Below are 24,068 nucleotides of genomic sequence, written 5' to 3'. Positions count from 1 at the left end.
ATTTTGGTTTCTTTCAGTGTCAGACATGAAGGAATTTTTAGATATGAGTAAACACACTCATACAAGGTTAGCTCAATAGAATATTTTTGTCAGCTAATCATTGAATTCAATAAAAAACCATTGGTCAACCAACATCCGTCCATTTTATTTCCCCCAGCAGCAAAAATCTCAAAAATTGAGAAAGTGGGAAAATTACAGACAGTGGTCACAATAGAGGAGTCTTTTCAGAAGACAACAACATTACTGACCTGACCATTAAGAGTATTTGCAATGTCTTTTCTTGACAATCAGATACGGTCAGCCAGATTATAGTCAGGCCATAGTGCTATAGATCACATGAATCACAATAAGAAAAATGTGCGTATAGAACTAAAGGGAGTGTGCTTTTAAGCTTTTGCAGGTGTCTTAATTTCACAAGTGCATGGTTTATTCATAATACAAGTTAATATGACCTTGTTTAAGGATACTAGCAAATGTGTCAAGGGTCAAATTATGTATTGTAAAAATGTATTTCTTATCATCTTCAGATCAACTTCTTCATATTTGTAGTCTTACATCTTAAATATAGATTTTAAAATTGGACAGAAACCCATTTGAAAGCGGAAAAAACTAGTTTAACAAGCAACTGCTCAACAGAATAACACTGAAGACATCTAGTGTCTCTTGGTTTTATATCAAATGGAAGCATGAAGGTGTGCTCTAACTATCATATCAAAGGCTCATATTACACAATCATAACAGTCTTAATACAAGTCCAACATGTTTTCCAAATGTCAGACAATCCTTCACTTGAAATCACACTACATAATTTAGTCTGATTTAAACCTAATAATGTCGTTTTTTAGAACCAATATTTCAGAAAAGCTGGTGACTTTAATGTCCTTGACAGACCATGAACACCTAACAGAAGCCTCTCTTTTTGTACAGTATTTTTCAATAAAAATATAGTTTATGAAGTGTCATCTTCAATGTACTATAGGACATAGCATACAAGCAATGCAATCTGTTGCTATTCAAATCCAATTGAGGCCGGCAAAGAAGAAAATATGAAGTCAGATATTAAGAACAGTAAAATGTTCAATCTTTTTTTTATCATACATTCAGTTGGTGTGTTGTCCCAGGTTTGGTGCTGAAGTGGTGTGAGTAAAGATTGAATATCTGCTGCGTTATAAGGTTAACACTTGTACCTTGTGACATGAACGTGCATTTATCCATTCATCCAAAGAAGGAGTCCTCAATTTAACAGTGCACTTAGCTTAAAAGGGACAGTATTAGTGCAGCACACAGTGCACCGAACGGTACAAAAAAGGCAACGAATCCACTGTTGGTGGATTGGTCCATTTTCAGGAAGTGGCTTTCACATCCATATATATCAAAAGTCGTGAAATTTCAATGGCCAGTTTACCATCTCCACCTCTCTTAACCCTTCTTTGGCATTTTTTATTGTATATTTTCCCGTTGAAAATAGACAATCGCTTTGTTTGTGAGAAGATGGCTGCCAACGTTGTCATCTCATGTCTTCCAACACACAAAAGCCCTTCAAGACCAACACTAACTGAGTCATTTTCAGGCAAATCCAACCAAAGTGAGTCACCACACCTGATAAGGCTTTTTTTTTGTGCAAATATGGAAGCTAGGCTCCAAACAGAGTCCAAGTGTAGTGCTAAGAGTCAAGTCAGTGCTTGAGGCGGATAACAAACTGGGGGAAGGACTTGTTTCTTTCGCAGTTCACATAAACCAAGTCCTTTAAGCAGAGTGTAAATTATTTCCTACAGTTGGTACTCAACAAGATGTGACAGTTGCAGACACAGGCATTGGAAATAATCTATTAAAGGTATTCAGCTAGGGTGAAGCTTTGGGGAGGAGTGAATAAAATAGAATAAAAATCTGTGCTACTCGCATCCTTTTCACATACTAATATCTTAACACTGTACTGGCCTGGGATCTCATTAGAGTTTGGATGATTTGTCAGTTCACTCTAGTAGTATTTCAATGATCCCCAGAGACACTGGAATCCTTCTCATTTTCACTTCGTTCATCCATCGTGACCATGTACCTTTAACCATCCATAATGCCACAGGTTTCTTGAAGGTCACTTTTGCAATGGCCCATCCCAACTCTGCTCTGAAACACTCCCACAACTCCTCAAGCCGTCCAGCTCACTTTTCAGCAGAAACAGGAAAATGTTGAAGGGAGAAAGATTTGGATTCCAAATCCTACTGGAGAGCCTCTCTACCTCTCAGGTGGGTCAATGGGACTCCTATGTAGGGACGTGGTTCTGGGGAATCTGAGAATTTGGGTGGTTTGGCAGATGTCCAAACGTTAAACTAGTGGTGTTGAGTTGAGGGTTCGACCTTGGGAAGTCCGTATTGGAGGTAAAGGGGCACGTCTGAGGGTGAAAGGGAATACAGATATAAAAGAGACAAATTAGTCAAATCTCTTATAAATGATTATGTGTAGAATATAACTGGAATTATGACTAATTCATTATTGAGGAACATTACAAATGAATTATATGTTATAATTGGTCCTTAGTACTTACTAGAACTGTAGCAAGACAAATTATCTTTCAAAACAATTTCAGTACCTGGATGGGAGGACTGTCACTGCAGGGCCTTTGGGTGGAACTGGAGTCAATCCTACTCCATGTTGCTGTTGGACACCTGATGTTGCATACCCAGAGTGGCTGAGTTGAGAAGTGGGGTCCAGAGGTAAAGGTTTTCTGGGTACTGGTGGTTTAGGTGGTCCAACGGTCTGTAAAGAACGTAATGGCAAACAAAAAGATCAAAATATTTTCAAAATGGATTTAATACTGCATGATTTTCATGTCTCCCAAAGATGCAATATAGACACGACAGCCACATTTAAAGCAGACCAACCAAAGATCAATTCTGTAAATGACAAGATGATTAGGCATGTTTCACTTATGTTTCAATTCATTCCGGTATTTTGTACTTTCACCAGATCTCTATACAAAATACTACATGCTGAATGAGTGGAAACAAACACAGAGAGTATAATATGCAAATACAACAATAAACATCACTATCCTATATATTGTGTCAACATCTAATTACAAAAAAGTAAAAATAAATAAAAAGAATATCTCTTTAAATAACAACCAAATTTTGAGCTGTTGTATTTTAAGTTAAACCTTCTATTACCTTCAAAAAAATGCATTTGCATAATGTTATCATTTTAGTAAATTAAAGAAAATCTATAAAACTAATATTATAAATGAAAGCATGATTCATTTGATTAAAACAGCCAGTGCAACCACAACCATCCACATAACCCAGCACATCCAAAACAAGCAATCCATTACATCTACCAACAATTTAGTACACACAAACATAAAGAATAAAACACCACTGATCAACCTATTAACCCATCTTTCAATATCATTGGGTAAGAAGCCACCATTGTATCATCAATCAAGACGCGTCAACAGCAATTACATGTCACTGCACATGTGATGATGCAGGCGGCTCTACAGCACATGCTACTCTGGTACCTGGCTGCCTGTGACAACAGGGTCAGGGGGCAGAGGCTTGTTTGGAGGATCCGGACGATTAGAAGATGGCTAGTGTGGTGAGCGCAAGAGAGAGACAATGGAAACAAATAGACAGCAAGAATAGAGTGAGGCTTTCATTTTGCACCAGGAAACCACATTGGGACCAAAGGGCATCCCTGTTTACCGTACATCATATTCAAACTTTTGGAAACACAGACGAACACAAATTGAAAACATTGAACTCATATCTAATCATGCAGAATCTTATTTTATGACTCCCAAATCATGAACACACTTTATTTGGATAAGCTTTTATAGATAATGTGATTTGTTTACTAGTGAATGGTCACAGGCATAAACAGGAGTGATTTTGCAGATTGGGGACTTTATATAGAAAACACATATTAATTGGGATCATTATGAAGTATTATCCAGATAAAATGTAACCCAAATCACATCACATCTATTCACAAAACAGGAACATGATTATTGTACACTAGCCAGCTCCACGTATTATAAAAAAAACTGGGTAGCACATGCAAAAAGCTATTTCTAAACATGTGTTTACAAACAGTACGTTTTATTTGGTATGGATACTATCATGTTCTAGACAATTAGAGTCCATTTAGTGACTGATCATAGGTGACTATCAGAACAGAATATCATCACTACTGACAACACGGATTGAAAACAGCTACACTATTCTCATAACCTTGGATAACCAAGGTTAACCTTAACCGTGGTTAACCTTGGTCTTCAAGTGCCAGGTAAACTTATTAGTACAGATAGGGGTTAACCTATAGGGGTCAGATGGCTGAGAAGTTGGGGAATCGGGCTATTCATCAGAAGGTTTGCCAGTTCAGTTCCTGGCCGTGCCAAATGACATTGTGTCCTTGGGCAAGGCACTTCACCCTACTCTGGGAACTGTCCCTGTACTTGACAAAAAATGTAAATGTCAAAAAAAGACTAAATGTACTGATGTAAATGTAAGTACCGACATGCATAGTGATAGGATCCTAGAATAATCTATATGCTAATTATTTTGTGGAATACCTGTGGTAGTTGAATCCATTGCACCTGGAGTGCACAACTTTAAAAGAGTGTACGCCAGTGTGCGACATACTGAATAGCATTCATGAAAGGCTAGGGAGGTTTATCCACTTCACATACAAAAATGCTGAGTTGTACATATTAGCTTAAGAAAACCTTTCAGTCTATTTCCTAAAAAAAACATTCAGTAGACTAGTCTGTACTGAGCATCAGACATGATGGAGACTTGTCTGATGCTTGTCTTGCACAAAAGAGGAACCAGTTATTTAGAGTGGTTTCAAACCATTATTCTCGTCTCATGAATGCTGGTTCACTGAGCTCATGCTTTCTCTCAGAAACCAAGGGGCAGATTTAGAATAGGTTGATCTTGAAAACCCCTATGAATGCATCCTTCCTGTCGGCATGTGAAAGCTTGTATAGTTTGGTGAGAGGTGACTTCCGATCAAGGTTGGTTTACAAAAACATGCTGTGTTATAGACAAAGCCACCGTCAAACATTTCCTCTGGCAATTTCATTTCAATCAATTCACTGAGACCTAAAAACATTTTTGATATACTGGTGATTATTTCAACCCAAGATTTAATTCAGGTTAGAGAAAAGGCATATAATGCTATATTATAGACAAGGAATCAGAGGATCATTGTTGAAACCACTGCTATGGGATGCAGCTACGGACAGACAAGGCCTCCATCACCAACTGCAACAACTGACAGTACCTGATTGGTTGGGAGCTTGGGGTCAGGGGGCAAAGGCTTGTTGGGCGGGGCTGGCCGTTTAGTCAGCTGAGGCAGCAGAAATTACACATATGAAGTAGGAATTTACGGTGAGTTGAGGACCATTTTCTTGGTATCCTCAAACATCTCTGAACTCAGTAATTGAAACTGGAATCATTGATTCCATAAGATTTGTACACTACCATAAAAAGGTCACATGACAGTACAGATGGTTTTCATAAAAAAAAGAAAAAAGAAAAGCATTCAATGCATAGCTGAATACCAGGCAAATTATGCTGACTACTATGATATATTAACAGGGCATACACAGTCATCTCTAGAGTGGCCTCAGAATATTTAAGTTAATGTGTGCCTGTAAGAGTAACAATGATCAGCCACCATGTACTCATGCTACCCATCGCCTTATACTGACAGGCGGAATTACCTGGAAGTGCTTTAGGACAGGGTCAGGGGGGAGTGGCTTATTAGGTGGAGCAGGCCTTTCATTGACCTGATAAGAGGAACATAGGAAGCAAAGCATATATCGACAGCCATTAAATGACATGCAAAGGAAGCAGGCCAGTCAGACTTTCAGGGGTTAGGTTATGATTGCGTAGTGTCAGTCAGGGGTCAAACGTGTTAATGGAAAAAGGTTATGACTGGAAACGTTATCGAGGCAATGTATGTGGGTGATGATAATTCCCTTTGGTCAATCTGAAAAAGGCTCCAAGTGAACCCATTCCTTGCAAATGACTGAACTAACAAGGACAATTTGCCACAGGAACCTGTGGGATTAGAGCACAAGGGAAGTGTGAGAAAAAAAATCACACTCTAAACACAATCTATCGGTTACGTGCCCGTAAACACAAACTGGGACGCAAACCAAAATCACATGTAAAACCAAAACAAGTTCCTTAAATCAGTTGAAAAGAGAAGCAGGGACAAAGCCACGGTACCTTGCTGGAGGGTGGCGTTAGCGGCATGTCACTCTGGCGGCTCCAGTGGTACTTCAGTGGTTGGACCTGGTCTCCGTTACGGGAATCCACAAGCTCTGTGGCTGGGGTTCTACAAAAACGACACATATTCATTCACAAAGTCTCCAAACACATATATACAGGCTTATAAGGGGTTGGGGTACTTATATGGACTGGCCTCAAAATAATATGATAATACATATATGCGGTTCCCATTCTGTGTTTCATTCTAGATTTCACACTTCCCTTTTTGGAAGAGCAACGTAACGTGGTTATGTTAGCCACACTGTGATCGGAAGTGTCTTTCATGTGAAAGGAGGTATGTAGAGCCATCAATCATTCAAGATGAGGTATGAATAGTAAATGAGTCCAGAGAAATGACATGAATGAAACACAGCCCTGGACATTACTAGAAGGAAAATGCCCATAGGGGAATGACAATCAAAGCATGGCACATTGTGCTGCCTACGCTACAACACCAAACAAGACAAAGCTTGTCATTCTCATTGCACATTATTAGTTATCGTGTTGCAAACTATCAACAAAATAAGGCAGCTAAGTCCACAAGCTTCTTAATAATCTTGATCCTCAACCAGTACCTTAAAGCTTGCTGGCGAACTAATGCCAAGCCCCAATTCTCATAATGGGCCACATTGACCACACTAGATCATGGATGGGAAAAAACACTGTTAACTTTAACATACTTGCATTATTCAACTAACAATTTCATGACTTCAGTTTTCAAGTTCAGACATGGCCAGTTATACAATCTGTGGTAAAGTCAATGTAAGAATTTGAACGTAAGAAGGCGAAACGAGTACTCCAATGTATGACAGTGTATGTAAACAGAATATTCAGAGTATTGTCTTTCTAAACAGTGGATTGAACTAACCAAATCACTTCCATTGAACCACAGGCTTGTACTGCAGTAGTGGGCAACAGCTGGTTCTTACCGACTCTGTTGGCGTCCTCCGGCCTTGTGAAAGGGGCTGCCACTCCCCAGGCAGATGAGGCTCCGGCGACAGCGAGGGAAGCGCAGGGTGAGGAAGAGGAGCACCACCGGTAGGACAAAGAGGAAAATGACCAGCAGGGCCACGCGGGCTGGGTCCGAGTCTGAGGACAAAGAGATGTCATCCATCAAACAAAGTGATGAGTTCAGCGATGACTACAGGAGTTTTACACGGGTTTTGTTGACTATGAAGGTCTTACCTTTGGGTGCCCTGGCAGGGCCACTGTCCACACTGCCACCATGGCCTGTATACAGACAATCGGGTGGAGCCCAGCCGACGTCACAGTGACAATTTTTGTTGCTGTTGCACACCTGGGAATAGAATATAGTTGCTGTTGAGGACCTTTGAGAGTTCACCCACACCTTGGTCACACACTTAATAACTTTTCCATTGGTTTTATTGTACTAGTAACTCATTTCCCTCAAGTATTTCTAGTATATAAAGAATGGCATTAGATTTAGATGGACAGCAACCCCCGACATCCTGCCCATTAAAGAATAGACCCCCCGATAAAGAATGATGTCAAGTTGACAAGCTCACCCCATGTCCGTTACACTTGCTCTGGCACTCCTCCACCCCAAACACTGACACATCTTGGCACTTCTGGTTCCAACAGGCCTAGAACGTAGTCAGAAGAACTTCAACTTCTAAAAGCTATCATAAAAAGGGAAGAAACAAATATGTGTCATCTACTGCGATTCTGCAGTGATGGTTTTGGGATGCAGGTGATGCCCCACCTTGCCAGAACCACAGGCAGTGCCCGGCGCCACCATGGCGGGGTCTGAAACATCATCGCCCAGATCAAAGTAGGTTCCTCGGCAGACAAAGTCGCTGTAGTTGAGGCGGACTTTGGTGGTCAGGATCTCAGCGTTGGTGCCCAGCAGGGGACGGTCGTTTCCTCCCTGGCATTGTATCCTCCCACAAAACACATCCCTGTGGAGAGGAGACCTGGGTTGAATCTGCTGCTGGAGTTTCCTCAACAAAACTTTAGAATCTCAACAAACTTTGAAGTACAGGACAGTGTGTGTACAGTGGTGCTAGATTTGTGATGTCTGTGTCTAGCTTGGTCGAATAACCTGGTACTTACGAGCTAGCACATGGGATGTAGGATCCGTTGGCCAGCTGACCACAGTTGCCATATTTGTTGCCCTGTTTGTTGACTGAAGAGAAGCAGACGGCTGGAGCTTGTGTGGCATCTGGAAGTCAGGAGAACATAGCGGCCATGAATGACTTGTAGAAACAACAGCAAACCTGTCTGAACCTTCTGGGAGTTTTTCCTTGTCTTCCTTGAGGGTTTAGGTCGGTTGAGGGGCAGTTCTATGGGCGTATGTGAAGCCCTCTGTGACATGCTTGCGTGTAAAAAGGGCTGTACAAATAAATTTGATTTGATTTGAGCAATGCCTTCTGAATTTCTCAATCAATTGATCCTGCAACATACAGACACTCTTCCATAGCTCACTGGTAATGCTGTCTTTCAATTCATATGTCAAAGGACAGGATTCAGTGCTCCCACACTGATAGCAAGATGGGTCACTGTGTCCTCGGAAAAGCCTAACACTCATCCTCACATTGACAGCAATACCAGACACACGTGTAGCTACAATAATATGACCCCAGTTACTGTGTTATGAGGCCAACTCACTCGGTCCCCACAGCATCTGGCACTGGCCCTTGAGGCTGGCGCACACTCCGCTGTAGCAGTAGGAGGAGCCTTCCTCGCAGGGCTCCCCGTTCTGCAGGAAGACGTTGGGCGGGCAGTAGGGGGAGCTGCCGGTGCAGTGCTCCGGGAGGTCGCACTCTCCAAGAGGCTCCCGACACACCCAGCCACCCGTACGCAGCTGGAGGACCCACGACGAGGGGAAGGGAAACGGGGAAACCACGAACATGACTGTCAACGACTGACGTGAGGAGCCGTTTTGGCCAAATGCACTCAGACGGGTCGATTGAGACTGATTGAGCGTTTGTGCGTGTGTGTGTGTTTGTGTGTGTACTCCGTAAATAAAGGATTCGGCCAGATGTGCCAACCTTGCAGTTATCACAACAGATCCCATCTGAGGAGCACTGTGCCCCAGGAACCAGTTGGCACGTGGTGGCGTTGCAGCAGGGGTCGTTGCACTCCTGTCCAGCAAAACAGAGGGCATCTTTTACACACAACACGACCGACCTCTGAGAAGTCGAATGGGGACGAAGAGCCTTCGCCATGCTATTACTCGACAGTTCCCGGAAGGGGGGGTCTCCACTACATCTCATTCAAACAAGAGGATTAGCCCGAACACTCTGGAGAGCGACACGTACATCCAGGAGGCCGCAGTCACACTGCTCCCCCTTCTCAACGTAGAGGTTCCCACATCGCGGCCCCCCCAGGAGCTCGTCTGGCTGGGGCACGTTGAAGAGGCACATGCCCCCTCCGTGGAGCAGGCTGAGGGAGAGGTCCCGGGCACTGCAGCTGCTGAACAGCTGGCCTGGCATGAACCTGAGGGAACAGAAGGCCAACAGGTCGCTTGGCTTGGTGACTTTTGGTGGATTTTCAGTTCAACAGATTGGTCATTTCAAACCAGTCACGCGTGGGTGTGTATGGTAGGTGTTGACTAGTTCTGAAACAACAGTTGAGTGATAGTTTCGGTCTGCATTTCCTATTTACACATTTGGTTCCACACCGAGTTTCAGTACAAGGTGCACTACACTGTCATATCCCATTTTAGAGCTTTTGTTTGCCTTTTTCCTTACAGATATACTGTGTAAGTAACATGTCTGTACACAGTGACTTGAAGAAGATACTAGAATGATGCAAACATAACTGAGGAGAAGTTGCTCATAACTAAGCTCAAAACTGAGCCAATGTTTTTAATTGTCTCCCCTATGACACAACACAACATCCCAACCACCTGATCTCCATCAAAAACACTGTGCTGCTGCTTTTTACCGCACCCTGACCCCACGGCACACAGCCTGGGCGTTGCGCCCCACAGTCGGAGCCTGCTGAGGCAGAACCTTCCGGGTGCTTACCCAGTCGAGGGCTCCATGATGCAGCCTCCCAGACGGGGCTCGTTCTGGCACTGGCACCTCCGCTCGGCCGTGTCGTGGCTCATGCCCAGGTTGTGACCCAGCTCGTGGGCCACGGTGGACGCCACCCCCAGCACGCTGACCAGGTGATCCTGCCCATGCCGAAAGAAGAGGTCGGCGTGAAAGACTGAGAGCGAAAAGAGATTCGTCCGAGAATCCATTCCAAATGGAAAAGTCACCACCTTCCAGAATGTTACCGTTGGTCCTGTACAAGCCCTGCATGAACTAGCTGTGTATAATCGTCCAATAGCTATCAGTATGTTTTAAGGATGAATATAACTAAGGCTGATTGATCCTACCACATTGACTCCTCCCGATCGATCCTTGGAGCACATGGAGGACTGGGATGCCATTCCGACTGTGGTCCCGTCAAACGATTCCCCCCTGGAAGGAAAAAGAACCATTGTGCCAACGTGCTATTCAGATTGTTGACTGAGATTCAAATGACATGAAAAATAGGCTCCATTTCACTTGACTCACATGACCAGTTGAGCGTTGTCATGGCGTAGGCGGGGGAGCAACTCCCGGGTCCGCCACTCCAGGAAGCGGTTCAGGGTGTCGGTGGGACTTTTATCCACCTGGATCTTGTCCTGGTCGCTCCAGATCTCTATCCCTGTCAGAGCCACGCGCACGTTCAGGGGTCTGTAGAACTAGAGAGCGGGGGTCCAAGCAAAGGAATTTTGTACACTTTTTAACTGTATCCAAGGTTATGGTTGATATCATAAAACATGTTTTTGTCTCAATCAAGGAAGCCAAGAGAACATATTCCATCTTCAATTAATAATTGAAGGGCAATCTTACCCAATCTACTTGGTTGGCAACATCTAGCAGCCTATAAATGATGGTTTTGTTGTTCTTTTGATAGTTCTGGTACTACAAAAGTATAAGAAAAGGGGAAATATTAGAAAAAGATTTAGGAAAATCAAGATAATTACGGGATCATTGTTAGCCTGACGTTGTCATACTCGTAATTCTCGTCAGAATATGAGTCTGATACCGCTCCATTGGGCTGTGAGTATGGGGCGTGTTTCAACCATACCCCGAATAAAATGCTTCTTCGCTCAATTGGATAGATCTACAACCAATCAGAGCAACGAGGTATGTGGTTTGTTGAAAACAAATTCAACCCAAGCGCTATTTGGTGACGTGGTTGATTACATTACTGTTGATCATCTGTCCATCATCGTCTAAAGCCCGCCCTGACAATTTGATTGGTACGAACAGCTCTTGTTCGGGTACAGTTTTTCCCCGACCGAGCAATTTTTTTTGTGGGTGGGGTTAAGACACTAGGGGGCATTATCCTTCAATGGATTGCAGGTAAGCGGTAGACTGTGAGGTTCCAGTCTTAATACAGTGTACTGTCTGTTTCAAATGCTGTACTTTGCTCATCTTTAACACTGAACATGTTCAATTTTCAGTACTTTTTATCACATGTATTACCTCTTTGTGGTCAGCAACAAGCACTAGCTCAATGTACTTGGTCTCAGAAAGAATGTCTCTCTTACTCTGTTAAGAAACACAAACATGATTCAGAACCAGCATCTGCCATCAACATTTTAGGGATGGCATTTATTATATTTACAACCACTAAGGAGATGAAACAGTGGCCAAAGATCACTCTTGTACAGGGACAATTTATGTACATCGTCATCCTCTCTCACCCTGTGTACGTGTGGTACGACGTGTAGCGGGGGTACAGGGGTGTGGGAGACCCCACAGCCGCCCAGCCCGGAGCCCTCCAGAGGTGTGGTGGGGAGGAGCAGCAGCATGCCCTCCTCCTGTCCCCCTCCGCTCTGCTCCCCGCTCTCCTCGGCCTCGTGGTCCTCCTCTGGACGGAGCTCGAAGCTCAGGGTGGAGTTGATGGCCACGACGCCTCTGGAGTAGCGAGGAAAGACACAGGAACACAAAATACAAAATGGCGTCTTGCTCATACTAAGCGGGTGACATTGCATTTGAGGACACAAGCAAGTCTACGAAAGCTTTCTCTGCTCAGTCTGTGTGGTATTTCCACAGTCGTTGTCAACGGCTTTTTAAGATCTAAAACGTTTTCGCGCATGTACACACATGGGCATATTTTAAAAAGGCCGACTATTACAGCAGAGTTCACATGGAGCCCTCCCACGTGAGTGAATCGTGAAATAATCCTCTACTTTATGTACAAACAACTCCAAACAAAGATTCAAAATGCTCTTTATTTTCCCTCCAAGGTCTTTAACATATCCCCAAGGTAGCCCAATAAAAAGGACACGGCATTAAAACACTGGCAGATTCTTAAAAACTGCAAGATTAAGAAGGGATTCATTAGACTCATTAATCGGGATGGGGTTATGGAGCAATGAAAAGCTGCTGAACAGATTATGCCCCCCCCCCCCCACACACACACACACACACACACACACACACACACATACATACATACACACAGAAAAGAAATGGAACTATTAAGTGGCCTTCTGAGAAAACGGGTTCCTTTAAATAACACTCTTCAACAAAGTGTATGAAAGCGATTTACCCCCCGATGGAGTGATTAGGAAGGATAAAGCTTGCATCTGTGGTAAGTATGTCCACACTGTTAGAACTGCATTAACTGTTGCATCACAGGGAATTAAAAACATATGCAGAAGTCATTGTGGTGACCTTGCAGGTCAGTAAGGTTCTTCTGACGGCCATAACGTATAGATTAAACTGCTTGAGGTCAGTGTATTTACAATGTGAGTTGATGTGCCACAGAGCTTTGCGATCAGTTGCGTGGAACTGCAGTGCCCACACAAGTCTACAACTTCACAACCGTCTTGGAAAACACTATACAGGTGGCTTACCTGAGACCAGAGCACGTGCTGACAGCCACTCTGGACTGAGAGAACCCTCTCACTGTGCCATGGTAGTAACAGTGTGTCTACAAGACAGAAAACAGAGTCCAGAGAAGAGACTGTTTCATGATTTTAGCATTTGGGATTAGCCCTCAGAGACACATTTTAGCAGAATGCATCACAATGTTTTCTGTAACTCAATCCCAGTAAAGCTGTGACTGTAAAACTACAGTTCCCTGTACTCACCACATGGTCGGCCTCCACGGAGACCCCGGTTCCGTTGGGAAGATAGTAGAAGACGTTCGGCGGCTTGGGAAGGAGATCACTACAGGAAGAATACAAAGTTCCTTCAGTTCACTTCCTGCATTCTGAAGGTTTTATTGGTCTGTCTAAACATGATGAGTGGGGTTTTTAGCAGTGACCTTCTCCCAGTCCCCCTACCTAAAGCAGAGCAGCGGAAATAATGTATGGTATTTCCTGTGGTTGGTTTTCTGACAGACTAGAAGATGGCTACTAGAGGTAGCTATAACTTCCCAATCAAACTTACTGGTTCTTTTCTAGGTCCAAAAAGTAGAGGATGTCCCCGACTTGAAGGCCAAACTGCAGTTTTTCTGGGTGACCATTCTGTAATTAGGAACACAAAATCCAATAGTGAAACATTTATCCTCAGACATTCTCAAAATAATAGAATTAGTTTACTATGGTGGGTTATTTACACTGATAACACCATTAACAGGGAGTCAGGGGAGCGGGTAGAGCATCGGGCTAGTAATCTGAAGGTTGCCAGTTCGATTCCTGGCTGGTGCACATGCTGTTGTGTCCTTGGGCAAGGCACTTCATCCTAGGTGTCTTACAGTAAGTGCAATTAGAGTGACTTACTGTAAGTCGCTCTGGATGAGAGCGTCTGCTAAATGACTAAATTTAATATAACACCATTAACACCATTAGTTGTGCCAATGTATTAGGAAAGGTGGAACAAAACCCCTAAAATGACATTAATACTTCCTGGACTTCATCCATGTATTCATTTATTTTCTTCTTGACCTAGTTTAACAAATGTTTTTAAGGATTTGTGCTGTGTGATGAAAGGCCTACAGCCAAAAGTAGATCTTTGGTGGCAAAGTGGACCTTGGATTTTTTTCCACTGAAACAGCAGTAACGTACTGTACCACAACAACAGCTAAGAACCACAAAAACAACATCTTATTAACCATGATAGTAAACAGGATTGGACTGGTTAGGTACACAGTACTTTTACAATATGGAGAACACTGTAAACAACACACTTTATGGTTTTAAAATGACCCTCCAAACTCTGAGCAAATAAATTCACTAAAATGTGGATACCTTTGTACAAAATCCACTGCAAGAATAAATCAATCCAGTTATAGTATAAATGAATAATTAAAAACACCAAATGTATTGAAAATCGTGAATACAGCCAGATTCAAGCGAGCAGCACGGCACCTTTAGATATTTGCTTATGACCACTTTTGAGAAGCGATAGCACGGAGAAGACAGCTAAACCATCCCAAGACTGTCAATGGGGTGACAGAGGATAAGCTCCTGTCTACCTCAAATGATTTGGCCGAGCAGGCCCCTTGTTATGCAACACCTAACTGGATATACTATAAACCTCTTCATCCGATCAATCCTCAACAGGCACAATGGGGAAGCTCATCATACATCGGACCCTACCCAGTCCAAAAGGGCACAACTGCTCCGGGTCAACAGCCCTTTTACAAATGCAAAGCCCTTTTGGAGGAAAAATCTGGTGCCACACCAGAGTTGCAGCTGAAAAATTGTATCTTATTGACACAGCCTGTCAGTCCACAACGGGTCTAGGCACTTTACTTTTCCAGTCACCCAGTATTCAGGATTTGTCTATCCATAACGCTTGTATCGACCAAAGTGTCCAATACTTAATCGTCAGTCTGCAAACTTCACACCTCACGGTTTAACTGCTGAATGCATGCTGCCCAGGCGGGCCACAACATCCCCTTTTTGCTGAATCGGCCGGTACAAACGCTTACACGTGCACGCTGTCCACTAATTCTACTGTCTGTTAATGCGTACAGCCAGTCCTTGATTGCCACTGTTAAGCACATTACTGGGCATGAAAGTAGCCGCGGGAGCTGATTGAGTTTGCTGACTACCAGGGGTTGCCCCTCCCCCCTTCCCCCTCAATGGGTAAGGAAGAGGGGGCAGGTTCTAAATGGACTTCCCTCCCCCCCACACACACACACACACACACACAACACAGAGACATCAACACACGCATCCTCTCCTTTCTCTCTCTGAAGCGGCAGAGCCTCGTAACGCGGCTCTCCTTTTCCCAACACTGCACACTTTCCCCCTACCTCCCCACAGATAAACGAAGGTTTTATGTCTATCCACCCCCCTCCATCCACTTCCATCTAATTGCCCCCACCTCCCATCCTCTAACCTGCCCCCCCCCACCACCCCCCTCTCTCTCTCAACACCTCTTCCTGCCATTCTGCTGCTTCTCTGCGGCCCGGTTTCAGCCCCTCCGCCTTTGAAGAAGGGGCGCGAGTGAAGCGCTTCCTGCTGAGAGCGCCAGGCCATGGCTGCTTCCTCGCTTTCTCCGAAACGGCCGGTGCGGGCGGGCGCAGGAACCTCGGAGGGAGCGGGACTGGGAGCCCAGGCGGAAGCAGAGGGGACGGGGTGGGAGGCGGTCTGCCAGGGGGCTCTATTAAATCTCTCGTTTGAGATAATGACACTAAATGGGAAATAAGAGGCTAGCCCCATTGTGGACTGACTAACAGTATTGTGTGTTGGTGCCTGGTCTCAGTCATAGCTAATTAAATGTGGATTACTCGAATCAATGTAAGCTGTATAACGAGCATGCGTTAGCATTCTAGAGCAGCTGCCATGCAGAACATCCTGTAGTCTCTGTTAACCAAATGCTGTTTGCTGTAGAGTATTCAGTGTCAACTGTGGATTATATTGTACAGATTGGTAACATTGGGTTCTACGGGAAGAAAGGCCATTTCTTACGAGGAAAACCGTTTTCTTCTATTCACATTTGACAGCATATTTGTTGAACAATCTTCAACCTAGTTTGGGAACCATTCTCGACACGAGAATCCAATAAGTTGTTAAGATTTCACGAGGTAGAGCAAAATATGGATGGTATTTCTAGCCACTATAGTGTTTATAATAATCAGAGGGCCGGGTGAAGTCATTCACCATATGTAAAAGGAGTGAGATGAAGCTATGTTGGGTGGGTCTGTGTTTTTTGTGCTGCCAGGGCAAAAGTCCAACGGGTGGCCAACAAAGACTTCAGGCTCGTCGGGTGGAGTTTTGGCTCCGTGGCAAATATAAAAACAAAACCAAGCATTTAACCACGCATAGGAGTGAGAAAATGACACAGTGTGGAGGAGTATGGGTACAGCATGAGTGGGAGAGAAAGAAAGAAAACACGAGGGAAAATGTTTGCGTACTGTGTCCTGGTGGAAACACCCCGAAATGAAATCTTCCTGTGCCTCCTATCCCTTAATGCCGTTGGTAAGGACGCTGGATAATGACGATCCATCACTCTGTCTTCCCCTGTCAAGCCCTGCCGAAAACGAGTTTCCTCTGAGGAAAGGAGACACAAGGAGAGGAGGCATGCCCAAACTATTGAGACGAAGGCCAAGGGAAGCCATTAGTCAACAGCTTCTGATTGCAGGGGGTCAGAGGTCGCAGTAGTAACATGGCTCGCTTCCATGGCCACATCTGGTCGAGGCTTTAATGGGGGCTCACGCCCAGACATCTGGAACTTTGCCAGCAAAGACCCCACCCCTCCTCGGAGCTCTGTTTCACACTCTGCCTCTTTCTACACCTCTTTCGGATGCCGGGTTCATTGCCATCACTTTAGCATCATTACCTTCTCTAGATCCCATCCTCCCATCCTCCTGGTGTCTTATTTCATGCTTCCCATCTGACTCCACCCTCCACTTACAGGGTGTACCACTATTCTCTCCTCGCTTTCCCCCCTCGCTCTCTCTCCCCGTCCTCTACGTCGAGCCTCGACGCTCCTCCACTCTCCCCTCTCTTTCTTTTCTTCCTCTCTTTCTCTCTAGGCCTCTACGTTCCCAGTCTCTCAGTCCCCCCCCCCCTTCCCCTGACTCCTGCTGTCGTCCGCTCCGAGAGTGAGGTAATGTCGCAGGCCCGTGAGCTTTAGCCAGTAATGAGATGAGCTCACCACATGAACGCCAGGGCGGGGTTCATTCAGGGGGAGCCGCCCCGCGACCATGACTCAAGAAGAAAGAAAACGTGGGAGGAGGGGGGGGGGGGAGGGGTGTAACGGAGGAAGGGGGAGAAAGGAAGGGAAAGGGCGAGCCGCGATTCCATTCCAGCTCCGAAAAAGAAAAGAGAGAAAACAAAAAGACAAAACAGACAGGGACGGAAAGACAATCAAGACCGGAACTGGGAAGTCCGTCTCCAGTTACTTCACGGTGTCCCTTTTAGGTCTCGCTCTCTTTATTTGGTCTGGGGAGACATTGCCGGAAACCTGTTTACGGATCAAGTGAGGACGGAGACAAAGGCTGTTTGCCTGTTTGATCCTCTGAACAAAAAGCTCTTGGAATGGGTGACTTCTCAGTCAGGCTGAACAAGGGTGCTTGGTTCGTCCTCCTGCTCTCACGCCAGAAACACGTAAATCCGAGGTGCTGCTGGTGTGCTAGCCGCGACCATCCCGTTTCTGTGGGGGAGCTCGTTGATGAATGGGGCTGACGGGCTGGATTGGGCACCCCAGGGTTTTTCGACATGAACTAGGTGCTGGTGTGAAGGCAGGGGATGCAAACCAGGTGGCACTGCCACTGCACATAGCTATGTATGACATCAGGTGTAAATGACCCCTGACACATACTAAGGTCACTGAACTGTACACTGAAACTAATCCATCTAGGGAGATAGGTAGGTCTTGGGTTAGTCTGCCTACTAGTCTAGGGGTTTGTTTCGGGGAAGATAATGGAATTTGATATGGAATCAATACAATCCTTTTCAAATACAACAGTGATAACAGATATCTTGCAGTCTGATTTATTTTCTGATCTATCTCTATCTTATCTGTAAAATCTCAAATAAAACTCAAAGCATTTAACCAGACCAAATCTCCAAGAAAAGGATGTAAGTGAAGTGGCGTTCTGCTCAAAATGAGTAGTTTCACATTCACTCAAACTGTGTGAAACTGCAAGTGAGTCTGCACGCTAAAACGTCAACATGAGATTTCCCTCGCAACACAAAGTCTCGGAACACAATTACTGAGAGAACACACTGAAGCTGTCAAGCGGAGAGGAATAATGTGACATTGACCGCAGAGTCACGTTTGCCCAGTAAATAACCTACATAATCAGCATGATCTGGTTATCCCATCAGACCCCCTGGGATGGGCTTAGAACCACACCACACTTAACCCAGCTCAACGTGCCACGTCACACACACACTTTCCCTTCATACTTAAGATAAGAGAGACACCCACTGTAAAGCCTACCCCTCACACACACGCCATCACCACAGACAATGAACATACCTAGATTTAGCCCTATCATGGTGTGTGTGTGTGTGTGTGAAGGAAATCTGCTATCAAGCTTCCCTTTTTAACACCTCCCCCCCTCCCCCATTCATTCACACGCAAGGCTGTTCCCGTGGCGAGGTGTAGAGTAGGGGAATGGGGGGGGGGGGGGGGGGGAGAGGTAGATATGCTTACGTTCAACAGAGCGATCAGTCCCTGAATTAGAAGAGATAACCTTCCTAATCCATATTACAGGGAAGCTCCCTGCAGCTTCGCACACACCACCGGTGCACCTGCTGAGAGTGGAAGTGTGTGCGTGTGTGTGTGTGTGTGGACATAGCAATAGGAGTTGTAATCTGAGTATGTTTTGTCTATTGTTGTGCATGGTTGTAGCTACTAAAGTGTGTATTTTGGCTATTTGGAGACACTTCCACACCCACGTGTGTATAGAGCCAGGCTCAGGGTGGTGGGCAAACTTCCCCCAGCGTGGTCTCTATTCATAGTATTGTGAGGAGGTGAGCACTGTATCTCAACCCAAAAGGCTGACTCTAAATACAGGCTCATGAATAATTAGCATGGGTTAATGTGCTTTTTGAAACAGTTCCACCAAAACTGCCTATTCAGGTTATCTGATGAGTGTTATTTCTATTTAAAACAGTCATTTTGTATTTAAAATATTGAATTTCCTGATAACCCTCCCCCCCAATAAAACACACAAATAAGTAAACCAAAAGTTTACTTTTTTAATGGCTAGACTGTTTATTTTTTTTTATGGCTACACACTGTGCCCCAGAACCGCTTGCCAGACTTTGTTTTACACATGATGCACTTAATTCGGTTCATGTTGAAAGAGCTCATTTGCCCTTCCCGGAGGCACAGAACTGTTCACTAGCACAGATTTTCTTATCTCTAATATCCAGACTCCCCAAATAAACTTTGCTCCCCATTGGCCTGGGAGTTCAGTGCAGTAGCCTTGTATTTGGATCAAAGAGAACCGATGCAAACATCATGTGTGTCTCTGTGGACCTTCTTGAACTCACCATTTGAAGCATTACAAGGATGTAGAATGAACAAGGGTCCTCATTTGATGCCAACCAATTCTCTAGTTTCCACCGCACAAATAATTAGTCTACAGTGCTTATCGGTATGTATTCGCTAACTTTCTGATGGCTTTCAATTAAATTGACTAAATTGTAAATTATGACTTTAAATGTTTAATTTAGGGAAGTGCATTCAGAGGTCACGGTGGGCCAGGTTTGGCGTGATTCTTATCAGTTGAATAGCCGGGCTGTGTAATCCAAAGGACATACATTGTTCTGTGGATGGGTGTTGATATCGGTAAAGGGACACATTTCTGAGCGCGCACACAGCTACACACCCACCCCACCCATGAGACACCAATCCCCACCTTTCCTCTCACATTTGGAAAACAATCTATAAACGGGTCCTTGTTGCCATGGTTTCCCTCTTCGTTCCAAGTGATTCACACCTCAGCTTTATTGAGACTGTAACTTAACTGTGAATGTGATGACTACATTACAAGTAAGAAACGACTTCCAGTATTTACCAACAACTGGGGGGAAATCAGTGTACGAATCACCCCGTCAAGTATGCACAGAGGACAGTGCCTCGCAAACGAGTCACAAACCATGTCTGTTTCTGCTGAGTAACAGTGGGGAACTTGGTTTTTAATTCAACCCATAAACAAGCATCTGTGAGCCTCGATGGAATTGAAAAAAGGATTCATTATAATTGTGAGAACATTTCTATCAATCTGAATTACAACTGTATTCTAACTATGTGATTTTTCAGGGAACATGATATACGTCTATCGTGAACTTAATCTTAATTTTGTGTGTGTGTGTGTGTGTGTATATAGTATGAGTGTGTTTGAAGGGAAAGGAAGGCAAAGGAAATCTGTTCTCTGCCTTCCCTTGTTGCGCTAATATAACAGAGGAAGGAAGTAGGCACGTTGACATATTTTACAGGGAGCTTCCTGCATGAAAACTGTGATCTGAAGAGGTGTGTTTGGGGGGAGGGAGAGGGTGGAGGGCACTTTAAGAGGACGGACACTTCCCATGCAGCTGACAGGAGGTCTGAAATCATATCCTGGAGAATTCCCCTTTTTTGCCCACAGAGAAGCTAAGCATCAAGTGACCTCAGAATGGAAAAACAGCGTGAGATTGACATTGGTATAGGGGAGTAGGTGGGGACAGTTTAAGACATCACCCTGTTGTTTGACATCTGAGTTCCTATGGTACCCATCAAAATAGAAAGGAAATGAACCTCCGACTCCAAAAGCAATAGGCCACCTACTGAGTTAACAGCTCAGTCAGTTTTCCATCATGAAACCTCAGGGTGTGCATCACCTAAGACTTTCCACTGCATGGCAAAGTCAATTAGGTGGGGTTGAAGTCCGTCAACTCAATGTCCTTAAATCAAGGGCATTTCAAGCTCAGTGGTGACATAGGAGAAACCTGCAGCTCCAGTTGTGAGTGAATGCTAACCCTAGTTCAGTACCCGGCCACATCCAACCACCTGCAACCACACGTTTCACATGGAAATTCCAAAGTCTGTCCAGTCCATCGAGATACCTTGATTTGCGCACCATTGTACCGAGATTAGACTTACGGCAATGCCATTAGTCGCTAGCCAACACGGCACAATACCACCTGGCTCGACTTGGAGAACTCATATGAGTGTGTGTATATACACATCGAGGGGTGTATATACAGTCTAAGTACTGGTATCTCTGCGTCAGACTCACCTGCAAGGCTTCATTCAGGGTCTTGTGGTGGCCGTCCACCACGACGAAGGGCCGGGTCCTTTCCAGAGGCGGCCCCTGTCTCCCATGCTGATGCTCTGGGCCTGTGGACAGGAAGACAGGCAGGATCCACACAGGGTTCAGTCCCAGGTGTCCACATGGTTCACATTCAGTGGTCCCACTGTTCATGTGGTGCCACCCAGGAGGAATACCACTATTCTTGCTCAACGCTACAATCACACAAAATGTAGATAAGAACGTTTGCCACGGTGAAAGCATCTTTCAAATGACTAGTAGACAATACTCATTTACACAGAGGATTATTAATATATACAGAATTGGTTTTGGGTATTGGAGTAAACTGAAGAAATACAGGCTCGGTCAAATACATTTTATAACAGGATAACAATGAAAGTAGGCTACATCACATTTAATATGTGTGTTTTGTATATTATAGCACAACAGTGGCCATATTTTTTTTGTTCAACGCTGAGACCAGGGGTCCTCTAGACCTGGGCAGGGTGCAGCACGCTGCGTCCTGGTGCATTGTCATGAAGATCAGTGTGAGATTCTGACGTCAGAGCAATCCAGAAACACTTGCTCTATTGTTACAGGGCGAGGGATGCTAATGCTAAAAGCCCGACTCACAAAAAGCCATTAACCAGTTTTTAGCTAGCCTCCCTATGGGACTGTGCTAATGCTAGGATCAAGTACACCATGTCCCAATAGGATATATTTCAAGTTTTTATAGTGATGGTAAACACTGACTAGGAAATGCAGGAAGCATCATATATCCATGTAATAGATTCAGTGTGGTACAGTGGCAAAAGGTCATTATCTAAACTGAGCATTGACTAATTATTGATATCAAAACTGTGTTGTGTGTTATTTTGACAGCTGTTTGTTCTCTCTTCTTTTGTGGTGTCTGTCTGTCTGTCTGTCTGTCTGTCTGTCTCTCTCTCTCTCTCTCTCTCTCTCTCTCTCTCTCTCTCTCTCTCACACACACACACACACACACACACACACACACTCACAGATGCATGCCTTATGACTAATGTAATACAAAAAGACTGTGTATGTGGGTCTCCATAGTAGTGCAGTTTGCTCCTTGGCAGGCAGCTGGTGAGCTGGGATCACAAGAGCATTACACCCAGGGCCAGTCAGACACAGAAGACCCACACACACAGCACTGCTGTGCTGAATAAATACACAATATATAGTTGAGGGTTTTCTGTGGTCCTACTATGAATGTAAGAGGGTAGTGTTTCATACTGCATCCAGTGGTAAATGTTATGGTCAAATGCCAGTCTGGGCAATAGAGTATAACACCTCAAAGTTGACAGGACAACAATGGCAATGCTTGCCAAAGCTATAAAGCTGTGCCAGGTCTTGTACAGGCTTGTGTCACCAGGAGGGATATGGTTTTTATCACTTTGTAAAGGACAGAACCATGTGATGCAGAGGAGGCTGCAGATGATATGTTGATGTGATAATCCCAGTCCTCTCCAACAACTCAAAAATGTGGTTCTAATCTACTTCCACTATCTGAAACTGTCAAAACTATACTGCAGAGCACTTTTAAAATCATACAGACTTGGTTCAAGGGCAAACTAAACTTGAAACAAATACATTGGTTTGTTTCCTCTCATCATACTTACTTAAATGTAAGGGATGAGATGATTCTGTAGGTGTGTTCGTGCTGGATACGTCTTCTTGGGGAATCTCAATTCTCGTTTTACTGGACTTGGAATAACTTTCTTCCAGGATAAAATCCTGCGAGTCAATGTTGTCCAGTACTCCAGTAGCGATGTTACTTGGTAACGTCAATGTTTTAGAGAATGTTACACAAAATACTACAGTCTGAAGGAACAACAATCTTTCCAGCACCCGACAAACAAACATCATTGCGGATTGACAGCGACAGCAGTTGTCAGTTTTTCAGCTTCTTCACAGCATCTATATAAGTTAGCAAAAACAGCTCTGTAAGGGATTCAGTTGGACCCAAAATATGGCAACAGGTTGTATCAGATGGTTTACTGCGGCTACCTCACTGGGTCAACTGCACTGGTGAATTTCAAAGGAAAATCCATCATAAATCCAGTGTATTCAGACGTGCAGAAATGTCTACTGGGCTATGTAAAAAAAAAAAAGTTTGTAGGACAGGTATCAGATACGATAATGTGTCTTATATTTCACCTGTCCCACTACAACGTCCCGCGACAGGAATGGTACGACGTACGTAGCTCAGGCTACCGCAGTTCTTCCATCGTCCGAAATTACCGCACTGCTAACTTCATACATTTTACCAGGTTCTACGCCGTACTATGTCCAAAGGCTTTCCAACTGTTATCGTTTTTATTTCGCAGTCAATACAGAAACAACTATGTCGAAGGACAGACGAGCTTGTACGTTTGAACCATGTAGGCACCAGCCGCTCACTGAATGTTTACAGCGCTGGTGTAATCGCATTTCACCTAGTACAGTCACACAGGCGGGATTTCCTCTTAGGCTTTTAACTCTTTACTGCCTGCCCATGCCATCTGACACCAATCTACATAGAAACAAATATTTATAGAAAAAACGCATTAATTATAATACCAGCCATTGTTTAATGGTCCACATCTCAGAATAGGTTAATTGTTGTAAAGATTA

The 24,068-nt window shown here is 44.3% G+C and overlaps 1 protein-coding gene across 7 annotated transcripts; it reads right to left on the bottom strand.

Annotated features, from left to right (window-relative positions):
• Positions 1-124: 124 nt before the first annotated feature.
• On the bottom strand, positions 125-23,858 carry adam15 (ADAM metallopeptidase domain 15). 7 transcript variants are annotated; one of them, XM_084706716.1, is made up of 25 exons: positions 23,075-23,858; positions 21,420-21,520; positions 13,682-13,758; positions 13,381-13,459; positions 13,144-13,220; positions 11,986-12,199; positions 11,765-11,830; positions 11,126-11,197; positions 10,805-10,974; positions 10,624-10,708; positions 10,268-10,416; positions 9,557-9,734; positions 9,287-9,379; positions 8,904-9,099; positions 8,349-8,457; positions 7,999-8,194; positions 7,802-7,879; positions 7,461-7,572; positions 7,205-7,364; positions 6,234-6,342; positions 5,723-5,788; positions 5,281-5,346; positions 3,515-3,583; positions 2,588-2,754; positions 125-2,389 (listed from the first exon to the last, which is right to left on the bottom strand). In XM_084706716.1, exons 1-25 carry the CDS (start codon positions 23,319-23,321, stop codon positions 2,323-2,325), a joined length of 3,003 nt encoding a protein of 1,000 aa, XP_084562842.1. In that variant the 5' UTR covers positions 23,322-23,858; the 3' UTR covers positions 125-2,322. The 7 variants fall into 7 exon arrangements, 5 of the variants coding, with proteins under 5 accessions (XP_084562842.1, XP_084562851.1, XP_084562869.1 ...); XM_084706725.1 differs by lacking the exon at positions 5,281-5,346; XM_084706743.1 differs by lacking the exons at positions 3,515-3,583; positions 5,281-5,346.
• Between the last annotated feature and the right edge of the window lie 210 nt (positions 23,859-24,068).

This window comes from Hypomesus nipponensis, chromosome 2 (genome assembly GCF_054491055.1).
Source record: "Hypomesus nipponensis isolate SF chromosome 2, ASM5449105v1, whole genome shotgun sequence".
Classification (NCBI taxonomy): domain Eukaryota; kingdom Metazoa; phylum Chordata; class Actinopteri; order Osmeriformes; family Osmeridae; genus Hypomesus; species Hypomesus nipponensis.
Note: the sequence above shows the minus strand (reverse complement) of the source record. Positions and strands in the feature narration are given on the sequence as shown.

Excerpts from the sequence above, each read along its gene's own strand:
- adam15 (XM_084706716.1), bottom strand. The coding sequence starts at position 23,321 with ATGATGTTTGTTTGTCGGGTGCTGGAAAGATTGTTGTTCCTTCAGACT. Across the intron at positions 9,735-10,267 it reads ATCATGGAGCCCTCGACTGG|GTTCATGCCAGGCCAGCTGT; the intron begins GTAAGCACCCGG and ends CTGTTCCCTCAG. Across the intron at positions 7,573-7,801 it reads GCAAGTGTAACGGACATGGG|GTGTGCAACAGCAACAAAAA; the intron begins GTGAGCTTGTCA and ends TTCTATTCCCAG.